At 41.9% G+C, this 20356-nt stretch overlaps 1 protein-coding gene across 5 annotated transcripts in view; it reads left to right on the top strand.

Annotated features, from left to right (window-relative positions):
- The window catches only part of Csmd2 (CUB and Sushi multiple domains 2), a 579269-nt gene that overhangs the window by 92101 nt on the left and 466812 nt on the right, over positions 1-20356 (top strand). For all 5 annotated transcript variants that reach the window (XM_013519720.1, XM_005395117.2, XM_013519719.1 and 2 more), the window contains exon 3: positions 18448-18560. In XM_013519720.1, the coding sequence (XP_013375174.1) occupies positions 18448-18560 (113 nt within the window). The remainder of the gene's footprint in view (positions 1-18447; positions 18561-20356) is intronic.

The raw sequence follows: 20356 nt of genomic DNA, 5'->3' as shown, positions 1-20356 counted from the left end.
TGCCACTGAGCTAACCCCCCAGCCCCCAGATCAGTCATTCTGATTACCAGATTCAAGCACGCAAAATTGGTCAAGAAAATAAAATTTTAAGCATTGACTGTTCTTTTCAATAAACCACAGACATCAGCAATACACCTATCCCAGCTATCCTTGTATGTACATATAAATTTTGTTTTTCATTTTAAAGAGAAAAGAAAAAAACTTAAAATAACAAAAATATATAAACAAAACAGAATAGAGAACAATAAAAATAACGCAGAATTTCAAAACATGGTGATAGGATATTAACAGTGGTTGTTATATTACATAATGTTATCTTCAAAATGGTTGCACAAATAACTAGATATAGGCATGTAAGATTGATCAAACAGTTACACATTAACAGTTCCTTTCAATAAACCCATAGATATTAGTAGTACAATTATCCTAGCTATCCTGTGTATACATATACATTTTTTTTTCCTCTCTCCTCCATCCCAGTTGCTCCTTCCTGTTTGAGCAGTTTCTTTTCCCTTTCACAACATCTATTTTACCTTTCAGATTTTATTTACTCTTTCAGGTTCTTATGGTAGGGAGGAAATGTGGTGTTTACACATGTGAATCTGATTTATTTCACTTATGAGTATGGTCTCCAGTTGCATCCATTTACCTATAAAGGTCTCTAGTTTATCTTTCCTTGTAGCTGAGTAATACTCCATTATATAAAAATACCACATCTTTTTTATCCATTCCTCAGTTGATGGACATTTGGGTTGTTTCCAAGATTTAGCTATTACAAATTGCACTGCTATAAACATGGGTGCACATATATCGCTGTGGTATGGTGTTTTCAGTTCTTCTGGAAAAATACCCAGGAGGAGAATAGCTGGGTTGAATGGGACCTCTAATCCTAGTTCACTGAGGAATCTCCAGACTGATTTCCACAGGGGTTGCACCAGTCTACACTCCCATCAGCAGTGGAGAAGTGTTCCTTTTTCCCCATAGCTCCTCCAGCATTTAGGGGTTGATTTCTTCATGATAGTCATCTTTCTGGGGTGAGATGGAATCTCAGTGCTGTTTTACTTTGCATTTCTCAAATGACTAATGAGGTTGAACATTTTTTCATGTATTTATTTGCCCATTTTTGTATTGGGTCTTTGAATTTTGGGGGCCTGATTTTTAAAAATTCTTTATATGTTCTAAACAGGAGTCCTTTATCTGAGGGACAGTTGGCTATATTTTTTTTCCCAATTCGTGGGTTTTCTTTTCACCCTGTTGGTAATTTCTTTTGATGTGCAAAAACTTTTCAATAAGATGAAATCCCAGTTGTTGATTCTTTGAAGTATTTCCTGTGCAGTTTGGTTTTTGTTCATGAGCTCTCTACCTACCCTATGTCTTCAAGACTTCCACCTACTTTCTCTTCCAATAGATCGAGTGCTCTGTTTTAACATATAGATCTTTAAGCCATTTTGACTTTATTTTGGTGCATGGTGGTAGGCTTGGGTCTAGCTTTAGAGGAGGTCCAAGTTTTGAGGCAGGAACATGAAGAAAAAAGAGAAGCAATGCCGAATGGAGACCTGTCTGGAGCCAAGGGTATTTAGAGGCAAAGTCCCTGCAGGAGGGAAAGAAGAAATTGGCCATATTAGGGGATGGGTGGGGTGGAAGAAGAAATTGGCCATATCAGGGGATGGGTGGGGTGGGAAGCACAGGCCAGTCATCGCGGTGAAAGGGGCTGAGATGAGTTCCCCATGGTGATATTCAGGGCATTGCGCGACATTATATATGGCTGGAGGGCGGATTTGTGGGTTGGATTTTTGCTTGTTTGCTAATTATTATTTGGAATGAGAGCCAAATACTGATGGGAGACACAGAGGCCAGATCATGAAGGGTCTTGTCATCATGTCAGGGGCTCCAACAGTTTCATTTCCTTGGTGGGTGGGGAATACCCAAGTGCTCACTGTATTATTCTCTGTTCTTTTTTGTGCTTCTGAAGGATTTTTTTATTTTTTAAAAAATGATTTAGAAAACTAAAAACATTTAGGAGGTAAACTAACCGTCAAGGGCAGGCCAGAATCATCACCCTCTCCTTGGGCACGCTCCGGTCCTAAGAGGGCATCGTAAGGTGTCAGCAGCTCTCACAGACATCAGGTCACCCGTGAGCTCTGAGGATGTTTGGTAGCAGCCTGTTTGGGAACTGCCTTTCCATTCAGGTCAGGACCCAAGGACAAAGTTTGTTCTTACTTGTCTTTAATGGAGGTCCTTTAGATTAACACAGAATGGGCCTTTAGGATTTGGCTCTTTGGCATCCCTGTTGGCTTCGTATCAGTCACAATGGAACATGGTGCCATCTCTGTTTCCAGACGAGATATTAAATACCACATGATATCCTAGAGCAGATCATGGAACAGAACAAGGACACTAGTACAAAAATAGGTGAAATCAAGATAAAGCCTGAAGTTCAGTCAGTAGTAAGATACCAATATTAATATCTTAGGTTTGACAAATATACTACAGTTATATAAGATGTTAATGGTAGAAGACATTGGATGAAGACTAGATCAGGACCCTCTGTGCTTTCTTGGCAGCTTTCCATTGAATCTATAATTATTCTAGAATTAGAAATGTATTTAAAAATTATAGTGGGTAGAGTAGGATAGAGGATTCAGTTTTGTGTCTGGCCACCAGAGCCTTATTCCCGATTGATGTCTGTGTACAGTCATTGAGTCAGCAACAAATGGGTCTTACTGGTGATAATGTTTAGCCTGCTGTTCCCATTCTTGGGTGTTTATAAAAGCCTTGTTGAATCCAGTCATTGTATACTTGTTGCATTTTTCTGGTTTTCCCGTGTGTGCTAACTCTTTTTAAAAGGGAATGACATGATCATCATACATTGTCCATGTGTATCAAATTACCACAGCATATTTGTAGTACCTACAATTATTATGCATCTATTAAAAATTTAAAAAGAGAATTTTATCATATTCTACACAACATGGGTGCTTTAAAAGAAAGAAGATGATAATAATGCACTTTGCAGAGAGAACTTGTTTTGATCAAAAGATTCAGCCAGAGATTGAGTCTTAGTATGGGTCTCAGCCTGAAATACCATGTGTTCTTACCAGATTTTAAGAAGTTCATCTACCAAAGTTGTGTTTTCAATGTTTTTCCCCCCAGAAATCTCTAGAGCAAGGCAAACTTGTTCCACGCAGGAACAAAGGGAGAAAGGGGGCTTCCAGGGTGCAGAAATGCAAAATAAGAGTAGAACCATGCTGAGCCTACATGCACCATTAAGCTCCTCCTCGGAACTTTTTTGTTTCTACTTTGCATGGGGGGACCCAAGAAGGCAGATTAATGAGGAGTCAGTCACCCAGGGAAGTGTCCCATTCTGCCTCAGAGATATGATGACCTTTCATTCTTTCCTCGATGAGCTGCGTGGAAAATTGTCCTCCACTTACATCCTTCTAATTGTCCCTGCTGATTAATGAGGTCACTTAAGGTATCAATTATTATCCTGCTAAGAGAAGGAATATCAGACTGAAACAAACACCCATGAACTTGCTTATTCTATTAAAAAATAAAGTAATGAGAGATGATTAATGGTGTGTGCCCTGGGAGAAGCCACAGGAAAAACTAGGCGTGAGTGAAAGATAGAAATGAGCATGCTCCAATTAGGGGGCAATAACGGCCCTTGTTTAAAAGTAGCTTTCCATTGACCCTCTTCCTCTCCAAGCCCCTTCTGAGAGAGCTCTCTGAGCTCAGTTTCCCCACTGTACCCATCTGGGTCCTGCTGGCCACCCATACTGCTCTGGAACAGGCCACCATGTTCTCTTTTTTTTTTGGTTTTTCTCCGGTACCGGGAACTGAACTCATGACCTTGCGCTTGCCAGGCAGGCGCTTTTTGCCGCTGAGCTAAATCCCCAGCCCCCTACCACCATGTTCTCTTAATTGCCGAAGCCACCAGCCCCCCTGTTTCTTCTCTAACCTGCCACTCCCCAAGTGTTTATGCCATTGACCTTATTCTTCTTGAAATACTTTCTTTTTCTAGCTGGCCTGATTAACTCTTCATTCCTTCCTTCTTCATTTAATTTCCACTTATTTATTTAGTCTCTACTGTGTACCAGGCACTGTGCTAGGCACTACCCATACTAAGATAACATGATGAAATCCTTGTTCTAAATGGAACTTACACCCAACAGAGGGAGGCAGGTAATTAGGGTTAGTCAGCTTTTTATGGCTGTGATCAAATGCTTGACATACACAACTTAAAAGAGAAAATTTTGGTTTATTTTGCCTTAAAGTCATGGAAGTTTCAATCCACCAACAGCTGGCTCTAAGGCAGAAACATGATGGTAGAAGAGCATAGGGGAGGAAGGATGCTCAACTCCCACAGCCAAAAAGGAGAGAGAGGAGAGGAAAGTAAGAGAGAGAGGGAAGGGGATGCAAGGAGAGAGGCGGAGGGAGAGAGAGAGGCCGTCAAAGTTACAAGCCCAGTGATGCACTTCCTCCAACCACACTGCAGCCTCCCATTCAGCTATGAGCTCACCATGCGGTCAGCACCCTCCCGATCCGATCTCTCTCTGAAAGCTCCACCACTCAACATACGAGCCTTTGGGGGAACATTTTTGATCCAAATCTTATAATGGGCAATTAACAAATAAATAGACATCAATAAGCTGTGTTAGCCAGAGTTCTCCAAGGAACAGAACAAATAGGAAATTTATCATAAGGTATTGGCTCACATGTTATGAACACCCAGAAGTTCTACAATCTACAGTGGGCAAACTAGAGGCCCAGGAGACCTGATGGTGTAGAGTTCCAGTCTGAGTCCGAATGAGAAGGCAGAAAGGGAGACCCTTTCCCACATGAACATGTTCAGACAGAACAAATTCTCCCTTACTCAGCCTTTTATTCTATGGGGCTTTAATGATTGGATGAGCTCAACCCAAATCAGGAGAACATTTTCATTTACTCTGTTTACTGACTCAAAGGTAACCTAACTGAAAAATGCCCTCTCAGACACACTCAGAACAATGCTTAACCAAATATCTGGGTACCCAGTGCCCCATAAAGGTGGCATATAAAATTAACCAACAGAGCCCCACCCTTTGTCAACGTGGTACCCATACAATTTGCCTTGGCACACCTAGGTCTCTAGCAAACTTACAGTTCCTCCAAACTTTCTATAACTGCCCTGTATACAACGAAAGATGCAGTAATCCCTTCCCCAGAAGAGGAGGTAAAGTCCTTAAGTGAGTGAAGTTTATTTTTCTCTTGGATATTCCCTAACTGGAGTTCTATGGTATAAAATGAACAGCACCTAAATACTATAAGAGAATAAGGGAAGCAAACAGGTACATTGTTTAATACATGTGTATATAAGTATGTATACACAGACATTTATATATATATTACACACACGAGCACTTTAAATCGTATCACTGTTTCCAGGGTTTCCTGTCCTCCTTTGTACCATCTCAATCTCTGTAGAATTGAGCAGGATCTTGAGAGTTGGGCCATCTCTGCTTTGCAGGGTATGACACAAAAGTGATCCAAAGGATTTCTTTGCGGGTAGGGCCCAGCTCCAAATTCCAGCTAACATTTATTTACTCTTAAGCATCTAGGCAGAAAGTGTCAGGAATAAGACAGTTTGGAATCCATGGTCATGTGTTGTTATATGATGGTGCTGAATTGTGCAACTCGGTGGCTCCAAAACATCCAGTGGAGAGACTGGAGCCAGAGCAGAGTTACAGGCTCAGAACAGACACGGGGAGGACAGCCTGTAAGAGTCCCTGAACCACTTGTGGAAACTCTCAGGTGACCAAGGTGTGTCAGTGCCCCTGGGCTTGTCCCCTCACTCCCACAGGTGAGGCCTTTGCTATTAACTGCAACTATCTTTTGTTTGAATGCAATTCAGGTTGCTTCTCTGCTATTCACACCCTTGTCACCTGTAACCTGGCCTTTGGTAGCTGTGCTCAACTGCCTACAGCTGTGGATTCAGCATGCCCTGGAAACCCAGTCAGAGCAGAATCAAAGAGCCCCTCTTGCTCAGAAAGGAATCTCCCTAGATATTCCTAGGGATGAGGTTCTGAAGATTCCTGCGTAGCCTGGGCACCTGACAGAATAGTAGTCATGGTGAGCCAGATGTGCTGGTGCCTGGCTCTGCCCTCCTTCTGGGTCCAAGAAGCACTTCTGTCCAGTTCATCAGCATAGGGCCTGAGCATCTCCTGAGTCACGCTGGTGTCTTTGGCGGTGCGGCAGCTGACAGTAATGATGATGACTGCTATTAATCAGGGCACAGCTGCTGTGTGTAGACGCTGTGAAGCACTGTCTTTATCATGGGTAGCCCATCTTTTCAGGCCAAGCATAATGCCCAGAACAGGCTCTGGTGGCCAACAGGAAGAACATCACAGCACAGGAATAGGTATGGGGTGGTCTCTTTGTACAGTCTCTCCAGCTTCTTGCAGACATTTTTACCATTTTGAGCCTTCCTCGGATCCCCAGAGCCTCCACCTGCTTCCTTCTCAGTTTGGCCTCAGCAGCTGTCGGAGGAGCTGGGTAGCACAGAGTTCTCAGGATGAAGAATCCCATGGGAAGACGCTGCTGGCCATTTATTAATATTGGACGACTGTTGTTGTTTGTGCATGAGAACAAAAAGTCAGTTCTTTTGGTTCATAGAAATCCTAGACTGGCACCTTTTGAGGGCATAGGGATCTCTCAGCTGTGCCATCAAGCCCCCCTGGGTGGTGCAAGCTTTATGTAGGTATCCTTGTTGGAGAGTGTCCCCCATTCTCAAATGGGTGAGGTTGCAGGTCTGGGTTTAGGGAAGCAGGTCCAGGGGAGGCAGGCTTCTGGAACAGGATGGCCCCTCTTCCTTGAAGCCCCTTCCCCATTCCCCTCCCCACCAACTTCCTTCCCGCTGGATGCTTCAGCCTCCGTGATCAGGCAGAGTCCAGGTTTCTTAGCTCCTGTGAAAGTAAATAATGTCTGCATCTGCTGGAAGGCTGAGTAGCCTCCAAAAAATCCCCTCTCTTGGGGAGACCAGTAATTAAGCAGTCATGGCAAACAAGCGGAGGATGAGCAGCTGGTTGTATCCATTTGTTCTCCTGTCATTGGTTGGGGAACGATTTCATAAATTACCTGGAAAGGTGGGTTTCATCTTTTCCCCACTTTTGCCATCCTCTTTGCTGGAAATGACCTCCCCATCTCACCGTGGCCTCCAGTGCCCTTTGGATGATTGGCTAGCAATGTATCCTTTTGGCTCAGGCTGGCAGTGTCTATTTCCCTGGGCACGTCTCTATCAGCACACTTACTGTGTGGGATTATAATCATGTCTTCCACAATAATAAAATTAATTATTCACTCCTATGGTATATCCAGCACTATTTTTAATGCTGGAATTAAATCAATGAACCAAATGGATAAAAATTTCTGCCCTTATGGAATTCACACACAAGTGGGCAAGGTGGGCTTAATAAATATGTGTGAATCAAATATAGAGTGTATCAGATGGTGATGTTAGTGGAGAAAATGCAGGACAGGAGGGTCAGGAGCCAGGAAGTGGGGCTAGAGGGAATGAGGGTTGCAATATTAGATGGTCTTCAAAGGCCGTGGTACAAAGGATATCCAACCAAAGGCCTGAAGAGCTTGAGGGAACCTGCCATGCTCATCTGAGTTAGAGGTGATATCACTGGAGAAAGCTGAGGGAGCCATAGAGCAAAGTCCCTGTAGTAGAAACCTGCCAGTTATTTTTGAGAAACAGAAAGGAGCCATTATGGCTAGATTGAGTGACTAAGGAAGACTAGTTGGGAATAGAGAGGCACTGGGTGCAGCCGGTGGAGGAAAAGGATTGCCCATGATCTTTAGATCACCATGAAGACTTTGGCTTTTATCCCAAACCAAGTGGGACAGTTATGGTAGAATTCCAAGCAGAAAAGAGACATGATCCAACTTAAGACAGTCAGGCAGGCCGCTATGTTTAAGATGGCTTATAGGTGGGTGGGGTGAGTAGGGAGACCAGTTAGGAGGTTAGTACAGTAATTGAGGCAAGAGATGGAGGTGGCCTGATCCAGAATGGTAGGAATAAAGGCCATAAGAAGTGAATGGGTGCCGTGCCTGGCAAGCACAAGGTTGTGAGTTTGATTCCCGGTACCAGAAAAAAACAAACAAAAAAAAAGGTGAATGGGTTTCTGGATCCATTTATGTAAATGCCTCCTTTTGAGGGTGAACTCCTTGAGAGTACATCCATGTCTTGTTAATTTCTATCCTCAGAAATAAGCAAAGTGTATGACATTTAATGAGGCATGCAATTAGTATTTGTTGCACGAATGATTGATGAGCAAAAATTTCCAAATGTTTCCAGTGAGAATAAGGGAGCCTCTAGCCTCTCTTTTGAATTTGTAAGATCATAGAACAGCTCATAGGTAATAATGATTTACACTTACCAAGCCGATATCAGAAATGAGGCTATTTGTGCTGAAGTAGTATGGGCCATGCTGGTTTCAACTGTGTTAACTTTTCTTGCTGCAGGACTTCTCAGAGCCTTTAATACAATAATGCCAAGCTTCCCCAAATCTCTTAGCTTCAGGTGCCACTATTACCTCTGTCGTACTTCCATAGTGCTCAGTGGATAAAAGGAAAACTTATCAGCTCCATTTATTAAGTAGTCAGGTCCAAATACTGTAATGGAATAAGTATATATAATAACTTTAGAGCTATTGGAAAGATAACAAATATAAATTGAAAAAAAAATACTTTAGCTTCATCCTTAACTGCTATCACTTACTAATGGTGTGTGTGTGTGTCTGTGTTCCTGCGCATACACATGCATATGTGTGTGTCACTGCATACTCTCCAACCTTGGAATCAGATTGACATTACCACCCTCAGACCTTATTCCACACTGACTTTCACGTAGCATCTACTTCATATCATACCACCCACCAAGCCCCCAGCTTAGCACAGATACTGTATTATCTGATGGAATGTAGCTTTATGTTGAAACTCTGAACTCCCTTGAGCCAATGGTTTTAAATTTCTCAGAGAAACAGTGATATGCAGTATCAGTTGGATGCAAATATCCCATGGTGGATTTCCTTGTAAATCTACTGCAGCGCTCCTGAGCATCTACTGTACAGTTTGGGAACCATGGTGTTATTTCGTGCGTAGCAGTTCCCAAAGATATTTGTTCATTTTTCCAGGCAAATCTACTCACATCACACTGGATAGCAGTCTGTGAAACTGGCCTGGGAACTGCTGGAAAGCCCAAGGAGAGAACACGCAGGACACCCTGCAGCAGAACGAGAAGCTTCAGTTCTGTGGGAAACACCCCTGGGTCCTGACAGGAAGTGCGCTTAGAGCATTTGCATTCTGCACTCGCACTGCTGCTCCCCTATTTTTAGACCTCAGCAGGTGGGCCTGCTCTCACTCCAGATCTTGCTTCTAAAGCCAGCACACATCCTAGAGAGTACACATGGTGAGAGGGAAGCCAGCATTGCTCCCACCCAGCCATGCTTAACGCAGGTATCTCAGCCTCCAAAAATAAATGCATTTGCAGCTGAAGGCAGAGATTTGCAGAGCCAGGAGAGGCTATCTGGAAATGATAGAGCTGAGCCTTTGGACATAAATTTTTTTTTTTTTCCAAGCTGTGTCTAGTTAGTTCCAGATCACCTTTAGAAGTGAGGGTTTGAAAGAAAAAAAGAAATGGTTTGAAAAAAAAAGAAACAAAAATTCTCAGATCTTGGGACAGCATAAGAACCACCTCTCCAGGCTTCTAGTCACTCGCAGTGTCAGGGATTCCAAGACCAGGAATATCGGTGCTCTCGTGACTAGTGTAGCAATAGCCTGAGCTCCATGACCAGCCTTCTCGGGGCCTGGCGTTTACCTGAGAGGGTGCCACCGAACCTCAGCCCACAGGATGAACTAAAAATACAAGGGTGTGGGACATATGTACTGAAAGCCCAATTTTTCAAAGTTTCCCAGTTTGGGGAGCTCTTGATAAAATGCAAATGGGAATTGCTAGAGAGAACATGTGTCTCCAGGGGTGTATGTGTGTGTATTGTGTGTGATTATGACTAATGTCCATCAATTACCTGCAAATTACTAGATGATACCCATAATGATAGTTCTGTTTTTAGCTTAATGGTTTATGTATCTAACTAGGGGCTGCTGTCTGGAGTAGGGCTGCCGGCAAATCAAAACGCTATTTGCCAAGCCTGTCAGTGTGACAAATGTTGCTTATATTTGCTTTTTTATTCCCAAGGTCAATTGACATGTCTTTTTATATATCACTGTTTGATGTGCTAAGAGCTTTAAATAAGAACCATTCAATAAAGGCCCAATTTGCTATATTACTGTTTATTCCTGGATAATTCTATATTAGTTTGGCTCTTTAAGATTGCAAAGTAGAGATCACCGTCTGAAATGGGACTTTACTACTGGGCTCTCCTGATCTTTGGCAGCTCAAGAATCGTCAGCCTTGGGGCTGGGGATTTAGCTCAGCGGCAAAAGCGCCTGACTGGCAAGCGCAAGGTCGTGAGTTCGGTTCCCGGTACCGGAAAAAAACAAAAAAAAACAAAACAAACAAACAAAAAAGAATCGTCAGCCTTTTGGTCAGTCTGGGTTTTGGGACTTCTAAGATCCAAAGCATCAGCAATCTCATGGCCACTGCGGGAACAGGTTGGGCCTTCTGACCTGGCTTCTCAGGGCATATCACTCCCGGTGTACATGATACACTAAGAACAAAAGAGTCTGATCAAATGGGTTTAGGAGCTGTTATATATAATCTATTTTTGCCTTGGAGGTTGACACTGACTTAGCTCATTAAAAGCCTTCACAAGCTTTTCATTTTTTGTTTGTTTGTTTTCTGAAAAGTCCTGGCTTAACCGTGTTTAACCCAGCAATTCCCAGTTCTCTGTTTAATCAATAAATCCCTTGGAATACTTGTTGGAGAATAACCTTGTGTAGTTCTGCACCTTAGCAATCTTCACACACAGAGCTGGTCTCATTGCTCTAACTGTCCCCAAGTCTGGTTTCAGCACTGGGCAGTCTCACTTTGGCTCTAGGGCTCCCTGTGCCCTGCTATCCTCCATGCACTTTCCTCTTCCCCCTTACTGACAGCCCCCTTTGAAACCCTCTTCATGCTTGTGTAGTTGGGAGAATGCAAGGTCCAACCCAGTCTGCCTTTTCTTTCTATCTGACCCCACTCTATGGGTGTGCCAGAGAATTGCCAGTAAGTCAAGATTCTCAGCCCAAGTCTGGATGTCTCTCCTGCCTGTGTCCTTACTGCCAGCACCAGGGTAACCAGTGGTCCTTTTTGGGCTACTCTTGGATATGCCAGAGAACCTGTCATTCATTCATTCATTCATTCATTCATTCATTCTAACTACACCTGCAAGATAAACAGAGCAAACACAGCCCGGCCTCATGGAGAGCCTGAATGAAACTACTCAGCCTTGCCAGGGAGACTTGAATGAATCTACTTCCAAAATAATAACACTATTTACCCCATTGAACCTTGAACTAGGAACCATGATAAATGCTAGGAAAGAAAGGAAAAGGGCCATCAATAAGGATACACTGTGTATACTCACCATATTTTTGATTTCCTGAGGCTTTGATATCTTGGGACCTTGCTGAATCAGATAGGAAACAGTTGGCCCAGAAGCCTGTCTCAAATATAAATCTACTACCTCCCTTTATTTTGTTTTATTTTATTCTTTAGTACTGGAGAGTCACACTAAGTTATACTTCATTCTTATTTTAATTTTTATTTTGAGACAAGGTTTTACCAAGTTGCTCAGAATGGCCTTGAACTTGCTGTCTTCAGCCTCCCAGAGCGCTGGGATTACAGGCATGTGCCACTGTGCTCACCCCAGCTACTTTCTTTATTGAGCTCTCAGCTGTGGATCCCTGCAGCAGCCCTGGACTGGATTTCAGACCACAGAGGGCCTCATACACCTGGAACTGGTCCTAACCCTGCTCAGTTGCTTTACTGCCTGGAGCAGTCTCTTCCTAGAAAAATTCAGTTCAGTTCCTGGCCACATTTCCCTCTGACTTCTTTGATCTTTGGGGAGATCCTGGAGTTTCTCTGTGTGACCCTACATGGTATGATGTACACCCTCCTCTTGGGAACTGTGAGGAAAAAACTCTTTTCAGTGTCTCCTGATCTATACTGTGGTAACAAACAACCCTCAACTTGCAATGGCTTAACTCACCAGAACTTTGTTTCTTGCTTATCTGCATGTTCACAAAGGGCTTCCAGGGGTGCTTTGCTTAGTGGAACCACTCAGGGCTCCTTACTGATGAGGCTCAGGACCATTGCAGCAGGGGACAGGGAGATGAAGCCAGCAAAAGGTGCAAAGGCAACTCATGGGTCCTTCCTAGAAATAGCACAATTCCCAGCTATCTATTTCTCCTGGGCCAAAGCCCAAGACATGGCGAGGCCTGACCAAAGCAGGGGAGGGACGTGTCATTTCACTAGGTACCTGCAAGGATAGCTTGGAAATGTGTTGATTCATGGAGAAGAATACCAGTAAATTCTACAGGGACCTAGGAGTGCAGAATAGAACAGTCTGGAAGGACAGGAACAAATCCTTCCAGAAACAATGTTGAGATTTTTATGATGAGACTTGATTGATAACAAAGTGTTCATTAAACAACTCCTTAGAACTGTGGCAGGAAAGCAAGAAAATGCTAAAAAAAAAAAAAAAAAAAGGAAAAAGAAACAAAAAGGAAAAGAAATAGTGTAGGGAAAGTCCCTGAGGGATGGGGCATGGGAAACTGAAGAAATTAAAGTCAGTGATGTACCCAGGAGAGGGCAGGGAGAGAGGCAGGGAACAGTAGTTTATCTCACTGTTATTTGGAGTATGGACAGCTGGAAATAAGAAGTAGACTGTTAGAGTCAGTTTTATTACTATTTTCAAATTCTCAACAGGAAACACACCCCCTTATTTCCCATACTCTGAACTGCCCACTTTCTCATGATTGAGATGCCTGTGATGGAAGAAGAGTGGATGGTCTGGAGCCAGGAGAGAGAGAGAGAGAGAGAGAGAGAGAGAGACAGAGAGACAGAGAGAGAGACAGAGAGAGAGACAGAGAGAGACAGAGAGAGAGAGAGAGAGAGACAGAGACAGAGAGAGAGACAGAGAGAGAGAGAAAGGGAGAGAGAGGGAGAAAGAGAGAGAGAGGGAGAAAGAGAGAGAGGCAGAGAGAGAGAGAGACAGAGAGAGACAGGGAGAGAGAGACAGAGACAGAGAGAGAGAGACAGAGAGACAGAGAGAGAAGCTGGCAGGGCTGAGCCATTGAGGCTTTTGCAGACCTTGTTAGGCATTCTGCCCATGACCTAAAGAACAGAAGGAAGCCATGGATGGATTCAGAACAAGGCAGGAGGGTAAAAGGTGCTTGAGGTGCTTGAGGAAGTGGGGAAAGCAATAAGCCCAATAAAGTAGAAGATAACTATTATTGTCCTTGTACGTCCATGACAACTGTTTGCAGAATGTAGAGAATACTCTGCATATTTTAGTCACTAAATACAATCACCTGTAGCAGTGGGGGCCTCTTGATCTCCTTGCCATCATTTTACCCCATTTCTCTACTAAGACTGGATTCTACTAGTGAAGCACGTATCACTCCCTTCAGTATGTCACGTAGACTTGTCAAATGAAAAATGGGAAAGCCTCAAAGTTTTGTTTACTCATTCCAACACACAACATACCAGCTCATCCTGCCTGCAGGCTGAGCAGCTTCTCTAAAACCAATCTCAGAAAGAATGAGTTAGGTAGAGGAAGAAGGGGACTGATGCTTCAAGTATCCACGTGGGGAGATCCAAGAGACTCCTCCATGCTAGTATTATCTACCAACCCCGGGCAGTGGTGAATACCTGATTAGAGAAAATGCCTAGCAAGCTGCAGTTCCATGCATTGCCAGTGACAAAACTAATTATTTGTTGACAGTGTATACTAGCGTTTCACAGCTTGTGTCAGTATAATACCGAGAAACTGCGATCTAGGAAACTTTAAAGGTAGTGCAAAAATATAGTGGAATTGACATGGGGAATAAAACTAACTCCAGTCAGTGGGAAGAAAGTCATCCCCAGAGTTACATCTTACATAGCTATAAGAAAACTGAGAAATTGACAGTGGTGCTGTGTGTGTGTGTGTGTGTGTGTGTGTGTGTGTGTGTATGTGTGTGTATGTCTGTGTCATTTTGTCTGTGTAACTCTCACTGCAGCCAAGATACAGAGCTGTTCCATCATCACAAAGATCCCTTTTATCGCCATATATATTTTTCCTCCTTTTACTGCCTCTAACTGCTGGCAGCCATTAATCTGTTTTCTACCTCATTAATTCTGTCATTTCAAGAACGCTATATAAATGGAATCATACAGTATGTGATCTTTTGAAATTAGCTTTCATTTCACTCAGTGTAATGCCCTTGAGGTACACATAACTTCTCACATATAACAATCATCCACTCCTTTTTATTGCAGAGTATTATTCCAAAGTGTAGTATTGTACTCTACTTAATTGTTCACCTATTGTAGGGTAGTTTGGTTGTTTCCATATTTTGGCAATTATGAATAAACCTGCTCTAAATAATCATCCTCAGGTTTTTGTGTGGATGGAAGTTTTCATTTCTCTAGGATAAATGTACAGGGCTGAAATCTTTGACTTGTATAATCCAGTTTTTCCAAATCATCACCAGCATTTGGTATTGTCGTTGTTTTACTTTAGCTGTTCAACTGGATTGTACTAGTATATCATCCTGGTCTTAGTTTTGCATTTTCTTAGTGGCTAATGATGTTGAACACCTTTTTTGTGTATTTATTTGCCACCCATATATCCTCTTGGATAAACTGTCTCTTCATGTCTTCTGCTGATTCTCTAATTGGGTTGTTGTATTCTTTGTTTTTAATCTTAGAGAAAAACATTCAGTCTTTCACTATTGTGATGTTAACTGTGGGTATTTTGAAGATATTTTACCAAACTGAGAAAAGTTCCCTTTATTTTTAGTTTCCTGAAAGATTTTATTTATGTGGTCAGGTATGGGTATTGAATTCTGTCAAATACTTTTGCTGTATCAATTGGTATGGGCGTGAGACTTTTCCACTTCTAGCTTGTTGATATAGTAGATTACCTTGACTGATTTTCAAATACTGAGCCAGCTTTGAATCCTTAGGATAAACCCCACTGGTAATGATGTACAATTATTTTTATATATTGTTGAATTCTCTATGATAGTATTTTGTTCAGGATTTTTGTATTTCTATGCATGAAGGATATTGGCTTCTTATTTCCTTTATTTGTACTGTATTTGACTTTGGCATCAGGGTAATACTGACCTTATAATATGAGTTTGGAAGGGTTCCTTCCTCCTTGGCTCTCTTGATTATGTTGAGGCGACTCGGTGTTAATTTTTCTTCATAGGTTTAGTACAACTCTCCAGTTAAAACATCTTGCTGTGGATATTTCTTTTTAGGGGATTTTAAAGTTGCTAATTCAGTTTCCTTAATAGTTATGGAAATGTGTGCTTTTCAGGGAAATGGTCATTTTCATTGAATTTGTAGTAGTTCTTTATTCTTTTGATAGCTGCAGGATCTGTTTACCTTAACCCTTGCCAATACTGGATATTTGCCAGTGTGATGAGTGAAAAATGAGTCTTATGGATTTGGTTTTCATATTTTAATCTTAATTAGATGGATGCTCCTTCTGGGTTTTTGCCCTCCTCCTCCTTATCTTTTATTTATTGATTTGTAAGTGCTCTTTCTAGTTATGAATAGTAATGTTCTCTCTGTCCTGTACATTATATATAATCTTCTAGTTTGCATTTGTCTTTTTATCTTTTTACAGTTTCTTTTGTCACATGTACTTGCTTTTAATTCTCATGTCATTAAATCCATACTCAAGATCTCTTTAAGGCCTCTGGGTTATCATGTTGGGCACTCGATCAGTTCCAAGAGATAAGAACCTAAATCAAAGTAGCTTGAGAAACAAAACAAAAGAAACAAAGAAAAGAAGTAATGTTGACTTACGGAACTGGGCACTGAAAAGATAGCTTTCTCTGCATGGCTGGATCAAAGATCTCAAAAATCCATCATCAAGCCTCCATCTCCTGCTCAGCTTTTGTGTATATCTATGTGGTGATATCATTTTCGCTAAAGCTCTGTGTGATATAAAAAGACTACTGCAGTCCCAAGCTTACATTTTAATGATTTAAGACCCAAAACTAAAGTACTCGCAGAATCTATCATTTCCCATGGAAAGACTCAAGATGACCCTGCATGGATTGTGTGCCTTTTTCTTTCTCTCCACACCTTGAACCTGTCCATAAAAATGAAGGATAGTGTGCCGTGATTGATCATTTGCCCAGCTCTATGCCTGGTGAGTAGGTAGGGTATCAGAACAGAAGATGGACAGGTAGAAGCAAAAGAAGTCCTTTAAATATGTCATGTTTATAAAAGCTTTCCCAAGCATGATTTATTAAATGTGTGTTTCCTTATGCTTTCATTATTCTACTTATAAATTTTTAACTCATGTGAGAAAGTGAGAGAGGATATGAACTTGGAGTGAGGTAGGGATTTTTTGTGGGACATCTTAATACTTGAGGGGAAGATGACCTTGAAACTTATTTGGTCAGCCACTTCATGATTACATTTTTGTCCCTGTTCCTTGAGTTTATTTTGAGTGAGCATGCATCCTACAAGATTAGAGTGGCAGGTAGGGTAAAAGCTTGATCTAGTACTTAGTTTTTACAATGGGAATTAATAAATATCTGCTTTAACTTGTCTGAGCCCAATACTCATGTCCTTCATTGGTTACCCTGGGCATCAATATGTCGTATAACATTGGAAGGGATAGACCAAGATCTATGAGTATATTCCCAGCTATCTAGAAATGATGGGGATGAAGGGAAACCTTGAATTCCTTCCTAGTGCCTGATGGTGATAAGGGAGCAGGGCAAGCCCTAGAGACAAGATAAAGGACAAAAGTTGAAGGAGACTGTCCCACTTTCCCACCACTTATATGAGTACACTGATGTCTTTTAGTGGGGATCATCATGCATGGGTACCCCCTCCCTGTGGTAGACAAGTTCTGTCCTAAGTGTGTCCCAAAGTGTCCAGTGTCATGTTGTTAACCATAATAAAATATTTTAAAATGACTATCTCGTGATAAAAACATATTTTAGGTTCAACCGTTTCTTTCATTTTGCTCATTTCTTTTTTTCATGTAAATTACCCAAAGAAAATGTAAACATTTTAATTTTAAAGCACGCACAGCATGATTCCACTTGTATGAAATTATTTCATTGAAGATGATCCCATCTACTGATCTTCCCATCTCTTTGTATATCAGCTGTCAAGAGTGATTATTTCTAGATTGTGTTGGGTTTTTTTATTTTTTGCTTTCTTCTTTTTAAGCTAATAAGTGCTCGCTTCTATAAAACAGTACATATTCCTTTTAAAGAATAAACTATGATAAGAAGCATCTATATTCTATTATTTAGATTTGTATATATTATCCTCAGTATGTGAAAAAAAATATCATGTACTTGCAGTTATCAATTATAAATTCATGAAGTATTTTATTTGGAACTTCAAAAGACCTTACTTAGCTAGAAAGGAGAGGACAGGAGAAACTAGAAGAGAAAAGAGACAAATATAGCAATCAGGCCTCCAGGTTGGGGGTTAGACCATGGATCTGAGGGAGTCACACTTTATGTTTCTGTGTCACAAGACTGCGGATTTCCATCACTTCTATTAAAAATCACTGCATTTTGTGTTCTCTTTGGGCTTCTTTTATGTCCCTCCACATGTCAGTCAGTTTCCTACTACTATTACTACTTGCCAGAGATAATCAGTTTTTTTTTTTTTTTTTGGTTTTTCTTCAGTACCAGGAACCGAACTCACGACCTTGCGCTTGCCAGGCAGGCGCTTTGCCGCTGAGCTAAATCCCCAGCCCTAGATAATCAGTTTAACAAAAGGAAATGTTTATTTTGGCTCATGGTGTTAGAGGATTCAGTCAAGAGTTGGGTGTTCTAGTTGCTTTTGGCAAGGTAGCATATAATGGAGGAGGGCACACAGTGGAGCTCGCCCCTTACCTTATGGCAGCTAAGAACTAAAAAGAGAGAGCTAGGGTTGTAGCTTGGTGATAGAGCAGCTGGCTAACATATGTGAGGCCCTGGATTTAATGCCCAGTACTGCAGAGTGAGAGGTCAGGGTCCTAGCATCTCCTTCAGTGGCATACCCCAATGATCTAACTTCTTCCCCTAAAGGTTCGACCACATCTCAATAGCTCTACTCCAAAGACTGAGCCTTTTACACATGGGTTTTGGGGGGACATTCAGAATCTCAACCTTAACACACCTTGTGCCTGGGTCAGCACTGCACATCCAGTAAGTGCTCAGTAAATGCATAATAGATATATGGTTTCCCAAGGGAGTCATTCTCTCTAATTGCACCTGTTTGTCTTTCAGACTTACTGGCTTTCAACTGCCAGCCACCATCGTTAGCGCAGCCACCACCTTGTCCCTGCGCCTCATCAGCGACTATGCAGTCAGCGCCCAGGGCTTTCACGCCAGCTACGAAGGTAGGCGCCTTCTGACTCAGCCACAGGAGCCTGAGATGTGGTGTTGTCAGAGCCACACGCAGGGCCATGGTGCTCTCAGCTCAGGACAGGGTTCTCTGGGCTCTGGGCTTGTGTCTGTCCTAAGAAGGCTGATTATTTACTGGTACCTCAGTTACTGCAATGGTCTCTACTGAAACTGAGGTTGAAACCACAGCTTAGATACAATAGTTTATCCCGAAAGCCTGAGACCATCTGCTTCTCCACCCTCTTTCACTGGGTTTTGTTGTGTTTTTTTTTTTTAACTTTTAAAACTCTGTGTTACAGTGAGCTTCATGGTATGAGTTTCCCTAGGTTGTTCTGAGATAAAAAAGAGATAGAAACCCTAAGTAAAAGAAATAAAATAAGTAGCTGTAAGCTCAATATAGTGACTGCAAAAAGTCAGTTTTACATCATTCAGAAATAGAACAATCAATTTTTCCTTAATAGCATGGATTAGAGTTTTTTAGTTTGAGCTATGCAAATAATTTCCACTTCTCTCAGTCTGTTTAACTATCGTGTTAGAATTCAAATTAACACTAATATCTTCAGATTATACACTATTATTACTATTAACTTTATTATGTTAGTTCAGAGGTGGTACTTCTAGATCTCTGTCATTTCCCTAGGAAATTTACATCTCATTAATAGGTAATTATGCTGCTCTTGGCTAAGACCAGCACTGCTATTTTGTGTTGAGATCATTAATAGGCATATTTTAAGACTGTTAATGATAATTAATAACAGTAATGACATAACACCCTAATAAAGCATGCCAATTATTTGAAAGCTTTCTTTCCTTCGCCTTTGTTTGAGAATTTAAAGGATAGGCTGGGTGGGGTGGCATACTCCTGTAATTCCAGCTGTTGCCAGTAGGGAGGCTGAAGCAGAACGGTCACAAGTTTGTGACATGGGTAACATAGTGAGACCCCCTTTTAAAAAAAAAAAGAACTTAGAAAATAAGAGGTGATTTCTTGAATGAAGATATAGCAGTATAGAAATAGATATTACCTTTGTCTCAGTCAGAAGTGTACCATGCAGACAATGCAAGTATTACCTCCTTAGCAAAATCCACACCTGGAGGAAGGGGTATGGGAGAGGCAGTTTGATGCTCTAACCTGGGAAATAAAGGACTCCTGAAAGACTTAAGTTATTTTTAACTCAAGATTCTTGAGAAGGCTCCTAAGGAAGTTCCATATGCCTTTAACTGGGGGTTTCTGACAACTCCATTTCACCACATCTGAGGACTCCTGACAAAGACCTACCTGTCTTTATTGAAAGTGAGGACTCCTGAGATATCCTGGGTCCTTTTCATCAGTGCCTCACAATATCAAGTCCATGTTTTCGGTCATCCTGGCTCTACGTTCTCCTGGCTCTGAACCCAAACATTCTCTCCAACGTTGAGCTACCAGAACCTTACTTAGCAAGGCCTTCTCAGAAATTTCTTGAATGTCTCTGGCCCCGGCTCCTTCTGTGGCATTTGGCCTCAAGAAAACTAACTGTGCTTGGGAGTGGGAGTAGGGGTGGGGGTAAGGTCAGTGATGCTACACCTGTTCACAGACTCTGGGAGTGACTGACAGAGGTACCTAGGTCCTCCTAGGATCCTCATTAAGCAACCCTTATAGATCTTTGCCCAATGCCTAGGCTTTCATGAAATTTTGTGAAAAAAGGCAGGCCACTGATCCCTGGGCACACTACCCTGTTATGTGGACAATGCCACAATGCCAGCATCTCTCCATCAAGCAGAGCAGATCTATGGACACATTCATGGCCCTTGGAAA

Source organism: Chinchilla lanigera, unplaced genomic scaffold, assembly GCF_000276665.1.
Source record: "Chinchilla lanigera isolate Chin_1 unplaced genomic scaffold, ChiLan1.0 scaffold00051, whole genome shotgun sequence".
Classification (NCBI taxonomy): Eukaryota; Metazoa; Chordata; class Mammalia; order Rodentia; family Chinchillidae; genus Chinchilla; species Chinchilla lanigera.
The sequence above is the reverse complement of the archived record's forward strand: the minus strand, read 5'-3'. Positions and strand labels throughout refer to the sequence as shown.